This window comes from Rhopalosiphum maidis, chromosome 2 (genome assembly GCF_003676215.2).
Source record: "Rhopalosiphum maidis isolate BTI-1 chromosome 2, ASM367621v3, whole genome shotgun sequence".
Lineage (NCBI taxonomy): Eukaryota > Metazoa > Arthropoda > Insecta > Hemiptera > Aphididae > Rhopalosiphum > Rhopalosiphum maidis.
In genome coordinates, this window is record NC_040878.1 from 14,704,174 (window position 1) to 14,731,707 (window position 27,534).

At 26.9% G+C, this 27,534-nt stretch overlaps 3 protein-coding genes across 3 annotated transcripts; 2 read left to right on the forward strand and 1 right to left on the reverse strand.

The window, feature by feature from the left end:
* The first annotated feature begins 4,981 nt into the window (after positions 1-4,981).
* LOC113553963 (importin subunit alpha-1-like) lies at positions 4,982-8,873 on the forward strand. The gene is made up of 10 exons (XM_026957571.1): positions 4,982-5,266; positions 6,325-6,426; positions 6,807-6,969; positions 7,063-7,219; positions 7,282-7,676; positions 7,742-7,917; positions 7,983-8,162; positions 8,222-8,404; positions 8,470-8,613; positions 8,682-8,873. Exons 2-10 carry the CDS (start codon positions 6,355-6,357, stop codon positions 8,757-8,759), a joined length of 1,548 nt encoding a protein of 515 aa, XP_026813372.1. The 5' UTR covers positions 4,982-5,266; positions 6,325-6,354; the 3' UTR covers positions 8,760-8,873.
* Positions 8,874-10,403: 1,530 nt separating this feature from the next.
* On the forward strand, positions 10,404-13,917 carry LOC113553551 (palmitoyltransferase ZDHHC6-like). The gene is made up of 9 exons (XM_026956924.1): positions 10,404-10,635; positions 10,694-10,875; positions 10,938-11,022; positions 11,091-11,250; positions 11,332-11,449; positions 11,592-11,729; positions 12,733-12,798; positions 13,464-13,651; positions 13,711-13,917. The coding sequence occupies exons 1-9, from the start codon at positions 10,572-10,574 to the stop codon at positions 13,817-13,819; spliced, it is 1,110 nt and encodes a 369-aa protein (XP_026812725.1). The 5' UTR covers positions 10,404-10,571; the 3' UTR covers positions 13,820-13,917.
* A 1,385-nt stretch (positions 13,918-15,302) lies between these two features.
* On the reverse strand, positions 15,303-17,812 carry LOC113554732 (peroxiredoxin-6-like). The gene is made up of 5 exons (XM_026958699.1): positions 17,727-17,812; positions 16,517-16,673; positions 15,828-16,048; positions 15,672-15,750; positions 15,303-15,452 (listed from the first exon to the last, which is right to left on the reverse strand). The coding sequence occupies exons 1-5, from the start codon at positions 17,810-17,812 to the stop codon at positions 15,303-15,305; spliced, it is 693 nt and encodes a 230-aa protein (XP_026814500.1).
* Between the last annotated feature and the right edge of the window lie 9,722 nt (positions 17,813-27,534).

The following is a 27,534-nucleotide window of genomic DNA, read 5'->3' on the forward strand; positions in this document are numbered from 1 at the left end:
TGACTTTAATAACAACCTAGGACAACCTTGTATTAGATTTTCAAGGTTTTTAACCAAGCAAAATTTATAAAAAAAAAATCAGAAATTTAAAATGCCTATATTTGGCTTAAAAGGAGTAGATATTCATATACTTTAAAAATGTGTTATGACTATAAGTATTGGTAATATATTAATGTCATTGATTAATGATTAGTGATTATTGATGTCCTATAATAGAATATACCTATGTAGGCAATGCTATAGGAATTTTCACAGACTAAAATTTTATTTATAATTGCTGCCGACAGATAGCGTTGTATGAATGATTATATTATTATTATTATCCTTTTATATCAAAAAGAAGAACAGGCCTTTTTTTGTTTCAATTTTGTGACTTCACTATTTAACTTTTTCCACGGAGTTGTTCCAAATACCCTCCTGAGTGTCACCACGTCACCCGATTTTTCATTTTTTTGTCTGAGGAGAAGGAGGGGGGTTTGTATTTAAAAGTTACGGTTTTTTAAATAATTTAACGATTTTTTTTTTACAAGGTAATATGAGAGTACAACTTATTATTTTTAATTTAATTTTATTTGTTATTTCAATTATAAAAATATTATAAATTACATTTCTAGACTATAATAAGAATCGATTATTTAACACGAGCGAAGCCGTTAGGTTATTCAGCTAGTATAGCATATATAAATATATTATATTCTCAAAATAGAAATTTAGACAACACACACTAAATTCGACCAAAAGAAAAACAAAAATATTTACACTAACAATAATATATATATATAGAACGAAATAAACGATTTAATGAAATACAATACTTATATAGTTATATAGATTATAGGCAGAGCCGTGCCGTGGAGGCATAATGATAAATAAAATAGGGGTCGAATATTTTTAATTTTTTTAATTTTGCCTTGGGCACCAAATCTTAACGGCACAGCTCTGGTTATAGGGCTACACTTTGATGAAAAACTAAGCTGACAAATTCATATAAACAAAAAAAAATAAATCAAAGTTACACACTACACAAGATTTAAAATCTTATATCTATTGTTAAACCATCAGTTCAATCCTACAGAATAGTCAATAGATAAAATGATTCCTTATACCTATTACCTAGGTAGTACTTTAGTCAGTGGCATTGCCACTGGGGCCATGCCCCCCCTCGTTGGCCGTGTTTACTAGTTGTTGTTTTAAAAATTTATACTTATTTTTATACATAAACACATACTACAATATGTTTTATACAATTTTAGACAGTGTGTGTCCTACGCTCCTACCTCTAAAAAAATTCTGGATAGACTACCTGGATAATAAACCCATTCAAAAACTTCCACTCAATAGAAAGAGCACTTCGTTTTAAAATTGGCTATAATTATATTATCTCACCAATTTATCCAAGTCTAAAACTACGGCTACCATAAAACATCTTTTAATAACCTTTATTTTTTCTTTAACTATTTATCAACATTAGTACATTATTTAATTTATTATTGTATATTGTATATTTTGTGCCTATTTGTAAATTGTAAAATTGTAAAATTCGTCTTATTGTAAAAATATGAAATAAATATATGAAGAAATATAAGAAAAAATATATGAAAACCATACCTAGGTATTCATTATTTTGTTTTATAGTTCATTGTTCAAAAGCATTAGCCATAACTCGTAAGTACATAGGTACAGTTGTATGTATATTATTATATTTTAAAATGTAATGATTTAAGCAAAAACTAGTTCAACCTACTATATTACTAAATAGCAATATAAAAAAAAATAACATGATTTATCTAATATACTTAATAATATAATTACAGTCTGAAGTCTCCACTAAGAATCGTTTTTCGGCCATAATAAAAGGTATATCATTTACAAACCAGGATTAAGATAATTTTGGGCCTGGGGCCAAACAATTTTAGGGGCCCATAACCATAATTAAAATATTGGTGACCCAGAAATAAAAATATTACAGACAAAAAAATGTTATTTATAAATTTATTTTTTACTTTTTTAAATACAAAAATAAAAATGTTATTTGTATAAATAATTGTACATGTTTCTTTTGATATACAAAAATTCGAAATATACTATTATTATTTATTATTATATTCAAATATTTCTGATTTAATAAAAAAAAAAGTGGGTATCGCTCTGCTGTATAGTAGAGATCGGAATAGAGATGGAGAGTAGATCACTGGTCACTATAATGGATGTGTTAAATTTGAATGCAATGACGGGTATCATTGTATACGAAAAACGATTCTGAACGGAGATGATTTGTCAGTCAATGATAATTAGTTGGATATATTAATATATTATATTATTAGTTATTACCTACATTTAAATTGTAATATATCGTTATTTTACGTGATTCCGTGAAAAATTAAATTTCATACGCTTATAAAATGTTTTCTATATTGACGCTGGAATTTTTTTATACGGTTACTTAAAGGAAAACTTAAGGATAACGTTGTATTGGATTTTTGAACCTTAAGTATAAATCACAAAATTTTTATGAATTTTCAACTTCGAAATTCTTTGAAAATTTTCGCGATTTTGATATATTTTGTAAACATTTGAACTTTAAATGCTTATAAACAAAAATTGTGACTAACGATTTTTGATTTTTTTTTCTACAATAAATACAATTTATAATAAACCTTGTATTAAATTTTAAAGATTATTTGATATCCAAATTTTTTTTATCGGCACTTTAAGAAAAAAAACTTAGAAAAGTCGAGAATTTTAATTGTTTATATAAGTAGCTTAAAAAAGGTCAAAATATTTTGAAAATTTAATCGTAAATAGATAATTATAATATAAACATTTGGTGATAATTTCAAGTATTTACAATGATTCGTTTTTGAGTTACAGCAAAATCTAAAAATCGATTTTGTCGAAAAGTGGTTATGCGTAAAAATTCCCGTTTTTCCGTTATTTTTCAGGATTTTTCCCGACGCTTTTGAAAATTACTGGAAATTACTTTTAACCCCCCCCCCCCCCAAAGTACCAACTAGATGAATTTTCCTATTCAAAGAGGGGCAGAAGTCAAAAATCGAAGCATTATTACTACTCTGAAACGTGATGATAGACACAAAAAAAAAAAAAAACACATATCATTGTAAAATCAATATATTCATCTCTCCGTTCAGAATCTAAAACGTACCGTTCGTTAGGCTAGGGGCCCACTATTGTTTGATATTCGGGTCTATGGCCCTCCTGTCCCCCTTGATCCCTTAACTAAAATTTAAAAATATTTGTTCTGTGGTACTGTGATACATAACGTAGTATAATCAATCAAAAAGTCTGGATTCAGTTTTTATAATCCGACAAGTCCGCAAATACAAAATATTCTATATAATTAATATTTATTTTAAAAATTTAAAAATTTTAAAATGTTTGTAGACATATATCATACAGATTATACACATATTATATTAATATATATTTTTTTCTATTTTCTTATTTTCATTTATAATTAGTAATTACATAATTTACTATTCATTTTAATACGTACGTAGATACTAGATACATGTATTTAAAAATATTAACATGCAATCACACGATATCTTAGGAATAACATTATAAACAAATTATTTGTAAAATTGTAACTAAATTTTTTTATAATATTAATTTAATTTTAACTATCAAGTATTATTTTTTATACATATGATTTGATATACATAATAATATACCTAATTATAGTGGATTTCCATTATATTTTTGTGAGTTTATAGTTATACGAAAATATAATATAAATTATAATAATGTGTACAAATATTTTTTAATTTTTAAAACTAATATGAATTATATAAAATAGTTTGTACTTTTTGTCCCCGAACTTTTTGTCCGCGATTCACATAACGTAACTACAGGCCAGCGTTTCTTAGACTTGTTTTATCCGTGGAACCCCTTCTTTTTTTTAGGATTTTTTTGCAAATAAATTATCATCATATAATATTATTGTGTTAAAGGTATTTAATTCAAAAAACATGTTAAAATAAAAATCAAAATAATAATAATTGTATATATATAATAATACTAATAATAATTACTTTAATTAAACTAAATATACATTTTAATGGGATAAGTGAAATTGCTTTTTATTTTTACAAATATTCCTAATATTGGGCTTTATTGATGAAAGTTGTATTATAATATTAGGTTCGGCATCAAGTCTGTTGCGGTATTTTGTTTTTGTCGATACATAGGTGGAGAACCCCATTTTACATATATAAGTGGTTGCAAATGGTAAAAGTCCCAACACAGCCTTTTATGACAATTGAGGATATTCATCTTTTGAACTGCACTAAAATTAGAGATAGCTATCTGATAGGATATTCCATACGGCTTACATTATTATTTAATAAACAAATATTTTTTTTTTATAATGCAAACTTTTTTTCACCACTTTTCTCCATTTTCTTTAAAATTTTGAAAAAATTACTTAAGCTTTACGGAACCCTGAAGTGATCTCCGCGGAACACAGTTTAAGAAACAATATAATAGGCTATAATATATTATTACTAGTTACTATCAATACTGTCTAATTGCCTAGCTGTGTCTTACAAGTTACGGGTTGATGGACCATTTGTCAACTTTTAAAACTATAATACTAATAAGTAATAATATCATTAATACATTTATAAATTATTATAAAGAAATAAGAACTTGAGACTAATCAACTTCAACGATATCAACAATTTATAAATAGATTGGGTTGTCCACGGACAACGGCTGACCAGCCACCACGAATCAAGATATACCATCTCTTAGTTCGTGCCAGCCACCGACAGACAAATATAATGTACAAGTAGTCTATAATGGTTATGGGAATTGGGAGTTATGGCATACTATTGTATTTTTCGTTCATAATAACTAAAACGATCGGGAATTTTCGGTCATTAATAAAATAATGAACATATTATTATATAATAATATTATACGGTCTGATAAGTGGCACTGGGCAGTGACCGACGACTTCTCTGCTGTGATCTTAATACCTTATTCGATACTTCGACCAACAATCAACAAGACATAACATTGTAGTATTGTACAGTTAATTGAATTCGATTTCTTCACTCTTGTAGTCGTGTCTGCTGGTCTGCTCTCAAAATAATTAAATTATTACTTTAGAAAATTTGGAATAATACTGATTGTATAATAACTGTAGTTTTATGTAATGTTCATATTGATAATAGCTGTCCGTTTTTAAACTTATTCCTATAAATAACCACCAAAATACCAGGAAACGTATTTTAACAAAAGAGTAAGTATTTTTTCTGATTTACCATTTCCTTTTTATGTGTTTAAAATTTTAATTAAAACATTTCTTCTCTACTGTTATAAATAATACTGGTACATTATGGTTATTCATTGTTAGTATTAATTGGTGAGCGGGAGCGTATTTCCTATTTTAGTTATAACTTTATAAATTATGCATAACATTCTAAAATAATATAATTTATCATGTCGATAGATATTATTATATTAACGTTGAAAAATAAAAATAAAAACAATTTCAATTACTGTTAGCTTAATACCATGAAGAAGTTTTAGTAGATAAACTACGACTACCTACGGCGTACGGGCTAGTAGCTAGGTACTGTAATATTTTTTAAGGATGGGGAGTAAAATTTTTCATATTATGTATTTATATTCAAACATTGCATTACATTTTGTAAATACAATATTTAGGATTTAGTTTTAAGCCTTATACATATTATAACTGTCAAAGGGGAGCCTTCCTCCCATCCTCTGAATCCACCACTGGTAAGAAAATTATTTTCTAAATTATTAGATTAATTATTAATAGAGGTAAAATTGAAGTTTGTAAAATATTAAAACCACTTGGTAGATAGACTAGTTTGAATATATGCATATACTAAATCAAAAAATTGAAAATGATTTTTAACATTTTTACAAATTGCTATCAATGTTATATAAAATCTTAAGTATATTGACATGTTGAAATAACTAGAATTTGGAGCTTAAAAACCTAGAATTTTGTAGGAGTTGGAGTTTTTTCCTGTATAATAAACAATTTTGCTGAATAATTAAAATTTAGTTAATCACAAATAAGTTTTTAGTTTACATTTAATTAATCATTTATAATTTTCCAATTTAGACTTTAGATGATTTGAAGTTGTCTGACTGACGCTATACTATATTATATGATAAATTACAATTAATTTTTAAGATTTCATAATATTATCATAGTAATATCATAGTTTAATTATTGTATTTTTTATTTAATATAATAATGTATATTCATATATTACTCTCCTCTTTTATTACCAACGTTTATTGAATACATTTTTTTTGTAGGTTCAAAATTTGGAATTGTCAAAATTAAGAATGCCTGTGAAAAAAACCATTCTCAATAGTCGTAGTTTTGATGTATACCAGGATAGAAATAAGTACTATGAGGTAAAAGTATTATATATTATTATGTAATAATAATATTGTTATTCAAGTGTATAATTTATACCAAATTTGACTGCCATAGCTGAAAGAGATAACTTAAAGTATACCTAATGAATTCATCTATATTTATTTAGATTATATGATAATCTTCATTAGAAATTTTTTTTATATTTGATTTGATTTAAAAATAACATATATATATATATATATATATATAATCAAATAGTTATTTCTGTTTTATAAATTAAAATATTAATTATAATTTATTTATTTATTTATGTATATATATATTAACGGACGGAGCCCTATACAACAATTAAAATTTAGATAATGTATAGAAGTTTAAACATGTTAATAATTTAATAATTTATGTTGTTTACTAGGATTTACGTCGTAAACGCAATGATGTAACTATTGAGTTGCGGAAAACCTTACGTGATGAACAACTCAAAAAACATAGAAATATTATGTTAGACGCCCATAATGATGAATTGGAATTAAAACCTGAACCTGATGTTGAATTGACAATTGATGATATCAAAGAAGGTGAATTTAATTTCTTTTTTTCAATATCTTATTGGTTAAATTTTTTTTTTTTTTGCTAATAATTTTAACTTATTATACAAATATTGTGTTAAGGTTTAAAAAGTCATTCATCATCAGCTAAGAAATTAAATTGCTTAAAATATGCTCGTAAGATGTTAAGTTCAAGGAAATGTGCTCCAATTGATGACTTTATTAAAGCTGGTATTTTACCAATGTTGATGGATTTCTTAACACCAAAATATAACAATAAGTATGATGGTTAATGGATATTCATAAATTGTTTATGTTTTTACAAGTATGAATTTTTTACAGCACTGATTTCCAGTATGAATGTTCGTGGATATTGACAAATGTAGCATCAGGATCATCAGCAAACACTATTTCTATAGTTAATGAGGGTGCAGTTCCTTTACTTATTAATTTGCTTAAATCACCTGATATTCGTGTGATGGAACAAGCTGTTTGGGCTTTAGGAAATATTGCGGGTGATGGACCCCAACTTAGGGATATTGTATTATCTAATGGTATTGTACCAATTTTAAACAGTTTATTAGAAACAACTGAACAAGTAACTGCACAACAGAACATAGTATGGACGCTATCAAATCTTTGTCGCAGCAAAACTCCTCCTCCAAATTTTAATTATTTACTTCCATCTATACCGTTGTTGGTTAGAATGTTAAGTCATAACGATTCTCAAGTTATTTGTAAGTTACTATTGAAATAATACTAATGGTATAATAATAATAATGTATATATTTGTACGTGTTAGCTAATGCTTGCTGGGCTTTATCGTACTTGACTGATGGGAGCAATGAAAAAATTCAAGTAATTATTGAGGCTGGTGCATTGAAAGCAATTTTAAAATATTTAGAAGTTGATGACACTGCTATTCTTATACCTGCACTACGAGTAGTTGGTAATATTGTTTCTGGTAATGATATGCAAGTAAGTTATTGTTTTATTTTATACAATTTTTTATTTTAATTATTTAATCTATGAAATTTATGTAGACAAAACATGCGTTGGATCATGGTATACTTAAATACCTTCATAATCTATTAAATAATAGATGTATTCCTGTTGTGAAGGATGCTGCTTGGTTGTTGTCAAATGTGATGGCTGGTAGTGTAGAACAAATTCAAGCAGCTATTGATCATAATCTATTGCCAGTTTTGATTAGAGCTCTACGTGTAAATTTATTACTAAGAATTATGATTAAATAGGTTTTGAAAAAACATTAATGTTATAGGGAAATATCAAAGTACAAAAAGAAGCTGCTTGGGCCATAAACAATCTATTTAGTGGTGGTTCTGATGATCAAAAATCTCATCTAATTGATATTGGAGTATTGGAACCTTATTGTGCTTTATTAATCTCTTCAGATGATAGAATGGTAGAGATCATATTGGAAGGTCTTAATCAACTATTGGAAGTATAATACAATTGCTTTATTACATTTTGACACATATTCTAACAATAGTATTTTATGCATTAAAGAAATCTGACTGCACTAGAGGCAAGATTTGTATGTTAATTGAAGAGGCAAATGGATTAGATCACCTGGAATCACTGCAAAATCATTCTTCTCAAAAGATTTATGAGATGTCATTCAATATAGTGGAGAAATATTTTCAAGGAGAGGTTTGTTTGACATTAATCATTTCAAATGTTAATCATAAAAGTTAATGTTTTTTTTATTTATAATTAAGGATGAAATTCAGGAATTTGACTTGGGAATAATTCCTCAAGATATGAGTTCAGGAAATTTGTTCAGTATTGATAATTGACAAGAGAAAATTTATCTCAAATATTAAGTACAACTGATTGATATGTAATTAACCGGTTCTTATTTTTCATTCAATTATTTTATATACCAAAATTATTAAATTTATTTTTATGTTATCGAATTACTTATGTTTAGATTTTCAATTAGTTATTTTTTTATACAAATTTATATATTAAATATAATGTTTTTTCATTGATTATAATGCAAGTACATATATACCATTATACATACACTGTATGGCTTTTATAATTTGAAACATTGTATATAATTTAAAAAATATTCTTTTTAGAATTAATTGTATTTGACATGTTGTGAAATGTTGTGCATTTACAGTTATATTAAGTTTATTTTAAAAACAAAAAGTGTAAAATATTTTATTTCTACTGCTACTACCATTTATTTTACTTATACTTAGTGTCTATGTTTACCAAATCATTTATAAAATTTGTTCTTTTAATTTTAAAACATTAGATAATTGTTGTCTTCACTGTAAATTTCTATTAGTCGAAAAAAATATTGTTCATGTTTAAACTTGAAAATAATTATATAACACTAATAATAACACAACAATGTTTAACAGCCAACCTACATATTATAAATGTTGTAATCTAAAGTAAAGCACATTTCTAAATGATAGATTCAATATCGAGCTAATTCTTTATTGTAGCAAATACATATTATTCACTGATTAGTGGGATAGTTAAGGATAATTTTATAAATTTGATTTCCACTACTCTGGTTTAAGAGTTTTAGTTATCAAACTAAAAGTAAAAACAATTTATCTGCTCATAGAATATATAAACATTAAAATTGTGTAATTAAAGTTAATAAAGAAAATAATATTATTAAAAGTGTTATACTATTAAAATATAAATCAAACATGATTTTTTTTATGCTTTCTATAAATGTGTTTGTCAATGAAACAGTTATATATTACATTATTATTACAGTATATTGGTGTCCTGTATTTTGTATTATATTATTTGTAGCAGTAATAATAATTATCTACAAATTGTAGGTACTATGTATGTAAGATACAGAGGTGGGATTTAAATTTTTATTTAAATATGATCCTTAGCGAGTAACGGTTTATTATCCTACATTTTTTAAGTTTTTTATTAGTAAGTAATACTAATACTCAGTGCTCGACTTAGTAGACTTTAAGAGGAATGGAGTACCCCAACTAATTTTTTAGAAATTTTAGCGTACCCCTACTATTATTTTTAAGGGGAACGCACGAGACGCTTCATCATTTTTCTTTTTTATCTAATTGTACGAAATACCATAATAAATGATAAATATAATAAGGGGTGAATATTTTTAATTTTGACTTCGGCGCCAAATCTTAACGGCATTGCTCAAGGTACTAGCCACGACTAAACATATACGTATATATATGTGGATCGTAGCTGCTATGTATATATATAGCAGCTACGATCCATGAATTAAAATATATGTACTTAAGGTATATATCTTGATGAATCACAGAATAAATTAAATACATTTCATGCATGCTACGATCAACAATATAATATAGTATATTTGTATATTGTAGTATATACATATACTAACTGTTGTCTGTTATGCTGTTAACAGTGTTAACACAAACTATATTATCATTGATAAATGATTATAGTCTATGATGAAAACTATATTATTTTTATTTTAAATTTTAATATTTGAATACAAATAGATACATTCGTTTGAACTTATATCTAAACTTTAAAGGTTTCTTTAATTATTTATTTCTACTTTTCTGCTATGAACATTATATTAAATTAATGGAAAGTTGTTGTGTATCGACTTACCCAAAATGCCTTCCGTACGTCAATCATCTTTAACAAGATTTCTCCATTGGGGACCAATTTTGTCAATTAGTAAGTTTTTTAAAATTTGTTTAAGTATGAATGTAATTTTTTATTTTTGTTATTTCAGTAATTTACAAATTTGTAACACTGACAACGTTATATTTTACGGAAATGTGGTGGCCATGTTTTGGTTCATTGGGCGGATTTCTCAATAATGCACTTTTACTGACATTATTCGTTATTAGTTTTTCATGTTATTTGAAATGTGTTATTGTTGGTCCAGGATTTCTCCCACTCAAATGGAAACCGGTATTATATATTTAAAATATTTTCTATTACACAAATAACTGAATTTGATTTTTGTTTTATAGGAATTTGAAAAGGACCAACAGTATTTGCAGTTTTGCACAATATGTGATGGGTATAAGGCACCCCGTGTTCATCATTGCCATAAGTGTATTAATCTAAAACATTTTTAAATGTCATATTTATCTGTTTAATATGTTTTAAAATCATTAATTTAGGTAACCGTTGTGTGTTAAAAATGGATCACCATTGTCCATGGTTAAACACTTGTGTAGGTCATGCAAATCATCCATCTTTTGTGATATTTATTTTTGTATCCATAGTAGCAGCTATTCAATCATCCACATTATTACTCAGGACCCTTCTGCTTGTACTCGCGTAAGTAAGTTTAGTTTTTAAAATTAATAATGAATTTAATTAAAATCGATTTTATATATTTTTTATTGCATACTTAAACAGTCAGTATGGACATCGGGTATTGGTTTTTTTTCCATTAAAGTTAACCCTTTTATGGCTTACAGCGTTTGGATTAGCTATATGTTTAATTCTCACTCTCAGTTTACTGTTATTTATACAAGTTAGTGCATAAGTAATTATTTAAATAAATACCTATTTACTTAATATAACTTGTTTAGAAATTACATATTGTATTACTTTGTTTATACGTGTAAAATGTAATGAATTGTTAAAACTACATAAATAATATATTAATTTAATAGATGAAATATGTACTAAAAAATTGTACGAATATTGAAGACTGGATTGTAGGAAAAGCAATATCAAGACGTGAACAAGATCGGAATTTGCCACCATTTATATATCCATATAATTTAGGAAAATTAAATAATATTAAAGCAGTAAGTGAATTTGTTATAAAAATGTAGTTATACTTACTAAAATTAACTAATTTTGGGCATCTATAATTTTATCATGAAATCTTAATTTAATTTAATTTAATTTTTATTTTTGGTTTGGTTATACAGTGAAACCTATATTATATTTTAATGGATAGTCACGAGATCATCAGATTTGTCTGTTATAGACAGGTGTCTGTTTTAGATGAGTGTTAGTATTTATTTTTTGAAACTCACATTTTGTATCCATTGAATAAAAATATTGTATTTTTATGAAAAAAACTGATGGTAAATATTATTAAATATATTCATATTTCTTTACTTAAAATAATTAATATACATACATAGTTATAAATATATTTACAATTAACGTTAATATTATCAGCAATATGAGAATATTGTATCATATATCATTTGTTCCTTGACACGTGTCTTGAGTGTTGATTTTCTACTCTAATTGGTACTAAGGGGGGTACAAATAATCAAATAATCATTAAGAACTAGAAAAACTAATTTACTGTGTGAATAACGTACCTATAATATGATACATTAAAGAAGCCATATTATCTAATAAAATAATTTCTCATTTTATAATATGTACATGATAAAATGAATATAACAAATGATAAAACTGAATTAAATTAAACTAAAAATAAATTTGTACAAACATTTTGTAGTGTGGATAATCAACACTATTGTAAATGCGTTCTACAAAAGCAACAGACTGAAACACTATTGTTGCATAGTATATTAGTATATACAAATGTATGTCATTATATTTGAGTTTAAACTTAGATTGTTATTTGTTTTAAGGTATTGGGGAGACCGGAAAAATATTACTATCTGTGTCTGTTTAGATATGTCTCAATACATTAGAATACCTATAATTTGCCAATTCTCTATATTATTATGTCTGTTGTGAGAGGTATCCACAAAGGTTAAGTTAGGTTTCACTGTATACAAAAAAATGCTGATTGTTCTTTTCATTGCTTGTTTTTTTCTTTAGTTTTTTTCCAAAGATGATGGTATTCATTGGGCAGTACGAGATGAGTGTGGTGAATATGATTTAACAGTAAGTAAAAAGATAGAGTCCTCTATATTTATATATACAGAATGATTCTTTTATCAACACTCATTATTTCAAAAAGTATTCATGTTTAAAAAAAATTATTTGCCTGGGTACAGTTTTCTAAATTTTGTGCACAGAAAAATGGTAATTTATTTTAATTTAAAATGTTTATATACTACGTGTTTGTTTATTGTTTATTTCTTGTGATACTTAACTGAGTATTAAAAATATTAACTATAGATACATTTTTATTAGATCATTAAAATATTTTTGTTTAGTTATTTTTTAATTTAATCTATAAAATATTATATTTAATAGTCATTTAACATGCTACTGTTTGTGTGGTTATATAAATATAAAAAAAATAAAAAATAATTTGATGCCATAACTGCTGCACATTATGTTTTCAAATATTTTTTATTTGTGCAAACTTTTCTTTCTGTGATGAAAAAAAAATATAATACTACCTATTTGTAAATGTGTTATATATATATTATAATACATAAGCAATGACACTTTTTGAGTTAATATTAAATTAATACTTGTTGTTACTCCTAAAGATTACTTATTGGCTATTATTATAATTTATAGGTAAAATTCATTGTTGTATCTTGAATAGAATAACATATTAACTAAGTAATATTTTATTAAATTGTATATTTTTAAAGATTGAGCAGTTAGAACAAAAATTAATTAAAGAGTCGTGGAAACAACCTATGGTAGTAATTAAAGAATACAATGGCAGATGGTTTCCATTAATGTTTGGTATGTGTGTTTGTTGTCAAATACCATGGACTGACGAAACACGGATGCCATTGAATGTTGGTGAGATTGTTCAAGTCACCAGATTTCGAAAGTAAGACATTTTGTTAATATATTTTAACATAATTTAACAGTTGACATTTTTTGTGTCAGATATTGGATGTATGGTCATAAAAATGCTTCCGATGGTACTCGGCAACGAGGATGGTTTCCAAAACCTTGTGTGTATTCAATACCTAGCACATTGAAGAAAGACAAATAAATTCTAACAATTTTATTTTGCTATTTATGTTAATATATATTCTATACCACATTTGTGTTAACATTATTGGAATTAATTTAAAGTCTTTGTAAAAAATAATTTGTAATATTTTTATTAAAATGAAATAATTCAATAATAAGATTGATTTTACTTAATTATAATATTTATAAATATATTATATGTATTCCTTAAAAATTATGTTGAAGTTCTTTTAACCAAAATTTGTAGATCCATATGCTATAATTAATATTTTGATTACATTTATGAAAAGGTAAGTGATCTAACTTCAAATCACTACTTTCAACAGAATAATAGTTATGTTAAGTGGAAAAATGTTCTATAAGAAGCGTTATGAAACCAATATGATGTGAACTTTTATTGATTCAATAATCTTGTATTGTATTTAGCATAGGACACTTCCACATTTTAAAATAATACAATCTACTTCAGGAATCGAAACCATTTTAAATTTTAATTGTTACGGTTTCGGTTTTCTAAATTCTCTATAGTTTTTTAAAAAACCAGTTAAACCGTTTTCGATCCCTGATCTGCTTAGTAGTTATTTGGTGATCGACATGGGGGACAAGATAGGCCATTTAAAACTAATTTATCGGCTAATGCAACTGTCTCCTGAAATAAAAAATATAAATTATTTATGAATAATTTAATATTTTACTTATACACATTAAAAACACTATTCTGTATTTTTAAATTTTTCATGATATGATTGTCTGTTATTGAAAGTAGGTATTAAATTTTATCATTATAATTTTTAGATAGATATCTGATTTTATAAATATTTAATCATTGCAAAAAATACAAAATAATGACGGTCTTTACCTAGCTAGTTCAATAAAACAGACAAAGTATAGCTGAAGGAATAACAAATATTAAATAATTAAATGTAATAACCATGAAATGATTCAAATAAACAAATATTTTTATTTTATTTAAATAATTAAATAGTATAAAAACATGACACAAATTATGTTATATATGTTTAAGCACAAATAATACTAAAAGGTACCTACATCTTATTCTTATGCTTATAATGAGTATTCTAATAAAAAATATAGTTATTGTCGGTGTATTTATCATAAAAAAATATTTAGCTATAAAATTAAATTTTAATAGTACTAATTCCTGTAATATGACAATTATTTATTGATCAGACAGCATTTTAAAATAGGCTACTGAATGTTAAAATGTTTTATTTTCGTCTTGAAGACTTGGACAGTGTGACAACGACCTGTTACTTAATATTATTAATTGTTAAAAAAAAAAACAAATAAAAACTAGACAAATAATAAAAAAAAAGATAAATAATAATAATAATTTATTTTTGAAAATAACTGGTTTGTAAATCAAACAATTATAATAAATAACAAATAGATTTAAGTAAATTTTAATTGAAAATTATTCAAATAAATTCTATTGTACTATTTTGTAAGGTAACTTTTAACATTTTTAAATGCATTAATTTTTATTTTTCATATTTTCTATTGACCTCTATTTTTGAAACAATGCGCATATAATCTTTTCCTGATGGTAATTCAATAACGGTAGTAGTAGGAAATTTTTTTTCAATTTCATCTTTAGGTATTTTTGACGATATTAAGCAATCTGTGACAGGCTATAAAATAATATAATAATAATAATAGGTTTAAAATTATAAATTATAGTTTATAAAGCCAACACTAATACTGCACAATTAAATTAAGCATTCTAATGTCCTAATGTAACGTCTAAAAATACCTAAAGAGCTAAAACAATGTTTTTATATTATTAGAATTAAAATTAAAATAAATAATTAAGTATAGGTAGGTAATTTATATATATAACAGGTACAAACTTTCCATCCGCAAGGAGTGTACAAATCGTTGCTAAATTTGAAAGTCAGCTGTAAAGCATCAATGGCTCTAAAGATTTCACTAAATAAGAATAAATAATTATGTTTAATTATGTTTAAAATAATCAAAAAATTTAAGTGCTTCAAAAAGATAGGTACTTAAAGTTACGTCCAATAGCTTGAGGGTAAAAATGTATAAGTTGTATGGTCATGTCAGGTGCTAAAACAAATGCTGCTCTACAAGGTAAAGGTATGCCGTCGTCATCCATGCATTTTGCATCTAATACGTTCAGGTACAAGGACACCATACGATTACGATCTGATATAATTGGAAATGGAAATTCTTCTTCATATTTCAATCCACTCACTTTTTTTATATCCTTAATATGGATAGAAAAATTATTAAAAGTACAATAATTTATCATTTTCAAATTCATTTAATAACTGTGTTTACTGTTTACCTTAAATCTTAATTGTATTTATGTATTTCCTATAGACTATTACAGAATTTCTGTTACAACGAATACCAACACAACGAAAAATCCCGTTATAACGAAAGTCATAGAAGTCCCCTGTTGGAAAGCAGGGCTTATAAAGAGCTTATTCATTTTTTTTTACAACGAAATATCCGTTATAACGAAAAAAAATTCGGCCCCCTGGAGTTCGTTGCAACGGAATTTTACTGTATAAAACTTAATATTTTATAAAAAGTAAATTTATTATTGTAAATTTAAACTTTAGAGGATAAATAGGTGGTATTTTAATTATTATTTATTAAACATAATATTATATAAACTATTATATAAATTATCATATTTTTTCAAATTAATAATTGTTAATATTATTACCTCTATCCATTTAGTGTGAGAATTAATAGAATCACAAGACATAGCCAATATTTTTACACTTCGAGATTCAAATTCATGAAAGTCTTTCACTAATTGACTCAGTTCATTGGTACATACAGCAGAAAAATCAGCTACATAACATACTAACAAACCCCAGCTATATAAAATAAAATATAAATTATAAAATTGTTAAAAACAATATAAGTATGATAGTATATCACGCAAATCAGAATTATACATATTATCTAAATTTTAAGAGCAGTGTTGCAGTGTTAAATTATTTGTTATACCCAGGTTCAAAAATGTACAAGTACCATTTTCTACCCCTTCATGTGGGCGGATTATGAGAAGTAAATCATTAACTCCCTAAAAAGGAAAATGTTTGTGCCATAAAGTATATATATAATGTATAGCTATCATTAAAAAATAATTTATATAATTACCGTTCATACATTTTAAATGTATTTATCCTCACCCCCGTCCTAAAAAATGTAAATATTAAATTGTTTTTTATAAATATTAAAATTATAGAAGATAATTTTATATACATATAATAAAATAGAGTGATTTTGTATAATTATTCTTAGAATTTATGTATTAGAATTAGGGATTTAATTTAGTTTAAACAATAATTAAAATAATAAACATCAGGGGTCTGAGGGAATATTTGTTACCCATCATATGTTGCATCTTTATAATAATGATTATTATTATAGTATGATCTATTAAATACAAGTACTTAATACTTTATTAAGGATAGATTTTTATGGATATTTATTGTAATAACTTTTTCAAACAAAAATCATTGTTTTTTTTTCTGGAAATTTAAATTCAGAAAAATTATATATAATTTAACATATTCCCCTAAACAAGGTAGTCAAAATGTCATTGCTTATCAAAATATTTTTTGATAATCATTGAATCATCTAATAAGATACTTCTACTAACAATTTTATCTAAGAATTGAAAATTACAAAATAACTATAGACAATTTTGTTTTCGTCATTGAAAATTCATGCCATGTATGATCGCATATCATTGTGTATTTAGGGATTAGGTAGGTATATGCTATAAAAAAACTAGATGAACGAGTTTATGCCGTGTACAAGTACGATGTACAATAAATTGTGAATTCTACCGTTCTGAACTTAATTATTAACTTAACTTCACTGTTGAGTATTATAGTTCTTTACTTATTAGAACTTCTCACCTGTCTCTGAAGTACTCGTGTACGCCAAATTCACCAACGGTCGTCTTTAGGCTAACATCCGCCACTGTCTGCCCTATTCTCAACATTTTATTTTGAATTTTAGGGGTAATGTGTAGCTTATGCTGACAATCTTTCAATCCATCAATAAAAACAGAAAAATATGTGAATGTAAACGAAATAAACACTAAACGAATTGATGATTATAAATTATGATATAATAATATAAAACCAGTTTATGTAGTTAGAATGTTATAAACCTACTTTTTACCTGCTATGAACTCGCAAAAAAATCTGATACCTTTACTACAATTATATATATATATAACCAATGCTAATATATTACAGCATTGCAAATTCGTCCACGGATTTCCGGTTGTCTTACTACAACCATAGATAAGAATATAATAATAATTTATAATATAGTATTATGAATATTAGGTATACATATTAAATGGTATAATAATTTATTTATACATAACCATGCAGATCACGACCTTAGAGTAATAAAACTACGACCGACCGCAATTTAAACTGCATAGATCGAAGATCGATTTCCAGACGCGTTCGAATTTTTGAATGACAACGATGAATGATGATCTTATTATGGAATAGAATAGGTCCAAAGATTATGTAGATTTTTTTCCGTGGCATTAATATTACACCATACGAGCACGAGACTCATGTACTCATTACGAGTGATACTTCGTGGAACTTATGTAATAAGAATACATGGATTAAAGTCGGGTAAATTTATGTTTATACACGTCCTATACGCTGTACATCGTGATTTATTTATTGATTTACGGGTACCTTATTTTGCCCAATTACAGCATATATTTGTAAGGTTAAACATTCAGAAAATAAAAAAAATGTTTATGGTAATAACAAATAATATAAAAGAAGTAAAATAGAAATATACGTATACACATATGTTGTATTCTGTATACATGTGCCTAATAATAATATAGTTGTTATAATAATAATAATATAAGTTTTAAATTCTAATTTATTATGTAAAAATTGAGAGAAAAGCGTCGGAGTTTGCAAAAAACATACAACGCAGTACGCACAAGAGGTTTATTTGAACCATTGAGCGTATAGAGAATGGAGGAATACGAAATTGATATGGCATTTATTAAGAGGAGGGACTTTGGATGATACAGATGAAAATAGGGTAGAGGAATTAATATCACCAGATATAAGCTTTGATAAAAACTTTAGATTTGCATGGTGTCTCCTGTCAGTGAGTGTAGCAACAGTACCTATGACCTATATCACTTTTTTAATATTTCAAATTAAATACTACAAGAAACTCTTATAATAATAATATGTCCGCTACCGGACCATGTGAAACGCACAGTTTCCACGGGTCCGGCTCTGCTGACGTCCGTGTCATTCGTGTTCTTTGCTCAAAACAATATATCATCGTGTCACTCGCCCCGTGCCAAAAAGTCTCCGCCGCCTCCGTCGCCTGCGCCGGTGTCTGATGCATACACGGATACCGCCGGGGCGGGATCATTGCTTGCGTTCGTATTCTTACCAGTCGATATATAAATTTAACATTGCAATTATGTATAATTTAACTATTTAAGTAATATATATAATATATTATATACAATATTGTGTTATAGTCAAGGTTGGACATATCATAGTTATATCCACTTATATCTTATATGTAACTAGGTTACTTTTTTAATTTGTAACTAGTTACACATCTTCCTGTAACTTTATATTAAAATTAAAGTTACAATTAAAAGTTACATATTATTGTATATTGTATACAACAAATATATTTAATATTTATCACTGTATGATTATCATATTATTATAAAAAAATTTAAAATCAAAACAACAATTTGTTGCTGTAATAATAAATAATATATATTTTATATATCTTATACTCCAGTCAATGCTTGATTTGGTGGGGGACGCAGGGATACGGAGTATCCCAACTAATTTTTCAGAAATTTTAGCGTACCCCTACTTTCATTTTTAAGGGGAACGAAGGGGACACTGCATCATTCTGAATTTTTATCAAAATGCATGTGATAACATCATAATAATTTTTCTTACCATAGATTTAATAATTATTAAGATATTTATTATTATTATTTAACTAATTATCTTAAATCATCGCTACAAATTGTGCCACAAAATGTTTGTTCCACATTATATTTGTTCTAACTACTATTGCATCCTAGAATATACGTCTTATGATAAATTATGGAACTATTTAAATAAATAGTTAAAATGAATTATTTTTTATTTAGTTAGTTTTGAGTTTGTTATTATATTAGTTATAACTAAAATAAACAATATAATATTTACAGTAATTTTTTTTTAGTTAGATTATTTATAAATATTTTTCATATGATTTAAAGAAGGGTATAGGTGTGGGGGCGTAGCCCCCACGGCTTAGTAACGTTTAACAAGTGATGGGGACGCTCTTTTTTTAAAAGTTAACAGAGTCCTCCTACTTTAATTTTACCAAGTCAAGCACTGACTCCAGTTGAAAGGTTAATTTCATTTGCTGGGTTCATTCATTGTTCTACTACTTACTAGAAGAAATTTATCTGACCACAATTTTGAAAAAATTAGTTTTTCTCAAAGAAAATTAATCATATTCATTTTAGTAAAAAATAATTGATACAATTCTTTTATTTAATTTTAAATTCAATTTCATGTTTTTAAATTGTATTACCTATCATATTATATAAATATTATTGTCCATTGGCTTAGTTAATAATTTAATTACTATAAATATTACTATTTTATATTACTTTACTATTACTATACCTAATATGTTGCATGCAATTTTTTCATAAGAAGACTAACTACTAATTATATGGCTGTTACATTAGACAATTGACAAATGTTTTAAAGAATGTTATACAAATATGTTTTTTTATTGTGAATTGTTATAGGCACAGCCCGTTTCGCCTAAAATTAAACTTTCCTTTTCGCCCAGATATCCGTTTCGACCAAAGCCATTTTATTCGTTTTCAATTTTATTATTTGTTTTATTAGTTAGGTATTGCGACTATTTAGTAGAAAACTATATTTCTGAGGACAGTGTTTTTAGTCCTACATTATGGACATGCAATTCGGCGAGTATACAGCTCACAAAAAATGTGCGTGAATCATTTACTCGTTTTTCAATAAAAACTTTTATTCTAACTCTCCGTCAATCGTAAGCTGGTTAAATTTAAATATTATACGCAATAACATTCAGACAGAAACGTATATCAAAATTAATAGCGTTGAAATTCTCGAAAAAACAAAAGATAAAAAAATGAAGGAAAGACAAGAATATAATGAAAAACATATACTTTTACATAGATCTGGCGAAATTACTAGGTATGAGTTTGTAAAAAGCATGTGTTGAAATTTTAAAAAATAATTTTTGTAAATATATTATTTGATGACTTTTTAGTGAATTTTAGTAAAAAATAATTAGTGTAAATTGTATCTCGCTTTATACTAGTATTGTAAAAAGTCTTAAACAAAAATTATAGGTTTAAAAAAAGTTATCTAATTGTTATTAGATTACACAATTAAGCTTTTTTTTCCGATTTATGAATTTTAAAGTTTACCATATAAAATTATGACTATTTACTATTTATGAATAATAAGAATGCATTCGTTTCCACACCACCAAAGAGGTAGAAGCATGGCGCGTTTTTTTTTTATGGTTTCCCCAGTAGGCCTAATCCATATATATAGTTGATAACTTTCTCGCATAGTAAGTTTTAAATTCGTCAGAATAGAGTTGTGGTGGGCGACAATACTGCGTACGGGCGCAGAGCGCCATTAAGTTGTTTGCCTAAACTGGCTTGAATAGTAACGACTTTGGATCACTGGACCACTGGAAGACATCAACCATATTATATACTAGCCACGAACACCAGACCAATGTCCTGGCGTACGCCGACCGGTCAAATCTTTTTGTGCGCCCGACTAAATTGGTGACCTCGACGCGATCCGTCGTTGTTCATACTCGCGCCTTTTGATCTTACCACTTTCAAGTGGCCCAAGGTTGTCACACCACTTGGGCCAATGCGCGGTATTAACGCAATTTTCCTTGCATTTGGGTCACCACAACTCATATCTTTCTGATTAGTGATTAAATCCAATGTATTTTTGACCAAATATTTTCTCCTTTTTTCAATTATTCTTTTTTTTTTATTTATTCATTTGTGTTTCCATTTCTTCTAGTGTCGGTTCCGAATATTGATTAAAAATAAACATCTGTTTTTGCTCATTTCAGTTTAGTAGATCATCAAAATATCTTTTCCATCTCTCTAACAGTGATAAAGATAACGGGATCCGAATGAAATGTGAGAGACAGGAAAAAACATTACCAAGTTATACCTATACGATACGTAAGGAAACAATTATAAAACAAAAGTTAGCGAGACAAACTTTTTTGAACAAGCACGTCTGACTAGACGTTTAAAGCTGGTACTTGCTCTAAAATAAATCAATGGAAAAATCTTATTATTCTTCTTCTTAATAATTGTAGCGAACTTAAAAAATGGGTGACCTCGAAGTATACTTATATGAAAAATACCGTTGTAATTAAGTCACAGATATAAGAATTTCTATTAAAATAAAGATAATTATAATACAAAATTATCAATATCTAGACCCCCGAATATGATAATACATAATTAATAGATAAAAACAAAACAGAATTGGTTATTGACTCAATATCATGATTCGTGATTCGTTGTTAATAGTAGAAGCATATACTAAGATATAATGGACTATAATGCATCGAGTGCAATATCTGTAAGCCGAAAACGTTATGCTAGTGAGGAGTACAGGGGGTTACAAAAACCGAATGATTTTAGCGCTTTATACATAATTTATACACTTTTATATACTAAAATAAAAAATGTAGATGGCGTTGGAATCATTGGGTTTAAAATTTTTCATAACATTTTATGCTCGATCCCTCCTAGTCCCCCATCAGCCTATTCGATACCAGTCCATTATATCTGTCCGTGGTAGTAGTCCGTTGATATCAGAAGTACTAATTGCGACATATAAATGATCAATAACACAAATAATATAGTAATCAACAATAGATGAATAATATATAACACAAAACCGTAATAACAACAATGGTATCGATTGATTATAACATAAGCCAAGAACAAATGATGACGGGTAGCGAGTTGAGACCACACGGATGGGAGTTACGCTATTACGCACAGGTGATGGATTACCGGGTCTCAACCTCGCCGAATGACGCGGCGTACATAATTTGTTCTCGCAACACGTGAACGATAAAAAAACGCACAAAGCTGCGTGGTCGCAACGGCAATATAACACGCGCGGATGTGTCGAAAATGAGTGGCGAGTTGAGACCACACGAACGAGAGTACGCACTAGTGACGGTTTACTGGATCTCAACCTCGCACACTTACCTACACGACATGCACCAACTAATATCGCGACACGTCAATAATATACTTGTACAAACCACGTGATTGTGACGGTGATCTCCCACGCACGTATCGTCCGGCACATAGTCTGACGAAAAAGAATAACAGCCAAAGCACAACGCATCCGTATAAGGTGATTGACCGAAAAGTTTAACAAAAGAAAGAAAAAGACTTGAAAGTCCGGAACCACATACAATCAGGTGAACGGCACGCGAAATCGGCTTGGTGCAATATGGTGACGGTCATGTCACACGATATCCGCTGTCATGCACGACAGACGAAAAAGAAGCGAATTGCGGTGTCCGAAAAAAGGTCTATTCGCGTTGATGGCGATAACGACCTGTGCGATAGCGTCACACGTCGTGGGGCAAAGGGCACGGGCTGCTATTCAGGTGTGATCGTAATCAGAGATAAAGTTGACACATAAAGTTGATCCGGGCTGAACATGTGATAAAACACTGACGATAAAATTTAAATGTTATACAAAACTCGCCGTTGTGGCAATAAAGAACATAAAGCTGTGTGATCCACGAACAGGCGAAGAATGCGTGAGACAGAAAAAACGTTTCGTTCAGCCAATGAAGGAAAAAGACAACGAATGAGCTCACGTGCAAAAAAGCACGATAGCATAACGGCTGACTTCAAGCAATTTAAATTTATGGAACTTGTTCCAACAAACTTGCATAGAAGATATGAATAACTAAGACAGTTATAAAAAATTCGGGACAAAAAAAAAATACAATAAAATAAATAAAGCATGATTAGCGGATAAAAATTGAAAGACAGGCATACAGAAAAACGTTTATGAAATTAAAGATTTGACGAGAATGAATTGAAAGAACAAAATTCATCAATTTTCAATTTAAATATATATATATTATATATTTAATTATTATTTTTATTATACTCTACTAAATCTACTCGTATTGGACTTGAAGTTATGGTTGATAGAATTATCATTAAATTTGGATCATCGCCTGAGATATCTATATAAACTTGATAGAGGATTTAGTTTGGATTTATGTTTGACATCGGAACTGTTGATGGTATTATCATTGAAATGTTCTATATTGGAGAAATCCTGATCCGAAATGGGTATATCCATTGGCATTTCGTCTAAAAAATTTACAATTTCATTTGTGTGATTAATACGTAGAAATATATGAAACCCTTTCATAAAGAAGACTTGTTTAAAATAATAATTACTCGTTTCAGATATTAAGGTTCTGTTTGATCCTCGCCTAAAACATTTAAATAATCTTGTTAGAAGTTTTGATTTGACATTGGTGCTCTTAATATTTTCATTATAATTTTCCATAATGAGACTATTCTGATGCAAGTAAGGTTCATCCGTTGGCATTTCGTCTATATAATTAAAATTTTTTTTTATTGTATATTCTATTAGTATGAATATGTGCAACTATTTGTAGGTTGTGATTACTAGGTAAAAATGAATGACTCTTTCAAAAAAAAAAATAGTTAAAAACAATAATTTATTACTCGTATCAGACTTTAAGTTTCCATTGATCAAAGTATTGTCATTCAACTTCGGTCGTCGCCTAAGATTTTTCAATTATCTTCTTAGATGTTTTGGTTTGGATGTTGGTTTGACATCTGTATAGTTAATGTTATCGTTGAAATTTCCCATAATGGAAACATCTTGATTCGTTGGCATTTCGTCTATATCATTTAAAATGTTTTCATTGTATTTCTTATAGTATGAATATGTGCAACTATTTAAAAGATTCCACCCGGATTAATAAATATTTACTCATTCCGGGATTATAGATTTTTTTGTTTAAAGTTGTACTATTACTATTCAATCCAAATTCTTGTTTCAAATATATAACTTCTTCTTCCATAAGATTAAGATTAAATATTGGTTTGACATCAGAAAGGTTGAAGATATTATTTTTGCAATACTCCATAAGTGAGAAATCTAGATCTAAATCAGAATCATTCGTTGACATTTCGTCTATAAAATTTACAATAGATATCCTATTAGTAAGAATGTGTTCAACTATTTGAGGTTTTTCACAAAGTATAATAAATATTCACTTGTACCGGGATTATAGATTCATTTAGATTTCTAACATTCAGATCCAAACCTTGACCGAGATATATGAACTCCTCTGCCAAGGGATTTAGATTAAATGTTGGTCTGAAATCGGGTATGTCGACACTACATTACAATGTTCATTTATGGAATTATCTTCATCCAATACAGGTTTGTCTGTTGGAATTTCGTCTATATCGTCCTGATCAAAATCAGCACTGTGGGAAAATACCTAGATACATTTTTTTTAGATATGAAAATTTTTTTCATTCAACTTATCTATATAATTTTTAATTCTCTCATTTACATCTTCGTATAGATAAAATTCTTGTTATCTACGAGTACCTATCTAGATCAATTAATTTGACGGACCAAAAAAAAAAATTTTTTATTTACTTTATTGTCATTTTAAACCAAACTAATACCCTAGAGATTTGCTTAAAATATAATATTTAAATTCTATCCCTATCACCACTTGAGAGATTTTTTAGTAAGGATTAAGGGAATCTAAGTTCTATCACCCAGGGGTGACCAGGTTAAGGGATAAAATTGTTGATATGTGCTTATGGTGTAGATCAAATATGGTTGAACTATTGTCTGTTAATTAAACTAGGTACATTTATTATTATTTTTTCAAATGTAAGTTTTTTTATTTTATTAATTTTAGTGATTGACTTGTTATCTTTTTATTTAAAATTGTATTTTATTTTTATTTTTTAAAATTGAAGCGTTTATTGTAATTATTGTATTAGAGAATGCATTTTAAAATGTTTTAATGAATAAACGATTTTATTTTTTTAAATGCTTTAAATTATAATTTTTATTATCTAAGATCTATACTTAGATTTCTAAATGTTTGCAAAATTAAAAATTAAATTATCGTATGTTTATCTAGATAAAAAAGTATTAATTTTTATCTTTATCTACATACAATTTAGTACAATTATCTTTATCTCCATCTAAATAAATTATTAGTTATTTATTCCCAACACTACAAAATTGGCAGTTTGTATAAATAAATTTAAATTTATTATTTAAATATTTATTATGATCTACTGATGTTTGTCCATCTAAAAATGTTGACTTCATTGACATAAGACAAAAAATAAAAGTATAAAACAACTTTATTTTGTTAGAGAATCAAGAAGTTCATTTTCATATTAATTTTTTTCCATTCATGAAATAAAATAAATCATATAAGTGCACAACACCCGCATGTGTTGTCTCAGTCTTACAAGTACGTAACATAACAAATTTATACTCAGCAGATCACGTTTAGCTCCGTTAGTTTAAAAATTAAAGTGAATTGACCTATTATAAAACTTGATGGTAAGAACATTATCTGTGTTTGTATGTTGGTTTTTTAAGATAATTAAGTTTTTAAGTGAGTTATGAACATTTACGCTATGTTATATACGCATAACTTGCTAAAAAATTGAACTATTGTAAAAAACCTACATATAAACACAGATAATTTTCTTACCATCAAGTTTCATAATAGGTCAATTCACTCTAATTTTTAAACTGACGGACCTATACGCTGAGCGTAAATTTGGTATGTTACGTACTTGTAAGACAGAGACAACACATGCGGGTGTGACGCCCTCTTAAGAGTTACCTACTTACTAATATTCTCGAAAGAACAACTATATAAAATATAGCATACATAAGTAAGTAATTATTAGCTGTTTTTAAATTAGAATCAATTGAGTTATGCTTATTTATTATGATCATATCAATTTAAAATATTTATATTTATAAACAGCTAATGTTGTCATTCAAAAGTATTCATATCTTAACTATTCCTACAAAAAGAACACTTATCCTTTAATATATGCATCTTATACTTTTATAATATTATTTGCTGTTTAGTATTCTTATTATTAAAAAAAATAGGTATGCATTTACTATTTTGAGTATTTTGTTATTCCATGCACTTACACATCATATTATATTTTGTATATTACCTAATTAATAATTAGTAATATATTATATACTTTAAATATTTCGTAAAACTGTAACAATAGTTTTTGTTTGATTTTTCATCATTAGGTTAAGATATGTGATAATTTAAAATGTTTTTAACTATAGATTGATTTATAGTTAGATGGTGTAATCCAGGGCTATAGATGTAAAATATTTCTGGAGTTAAATTCAAAGATACTTTAAATGCTGTTCATACTATAATTTATACATTATAAATAGATAAAACAGAATTTCTAAAAAATTGTATGAATATTTCATTGAGGAGACTAATTCCCTCCTTAATAATACGGCGTTAAGTACATGATGTTTTTATGTT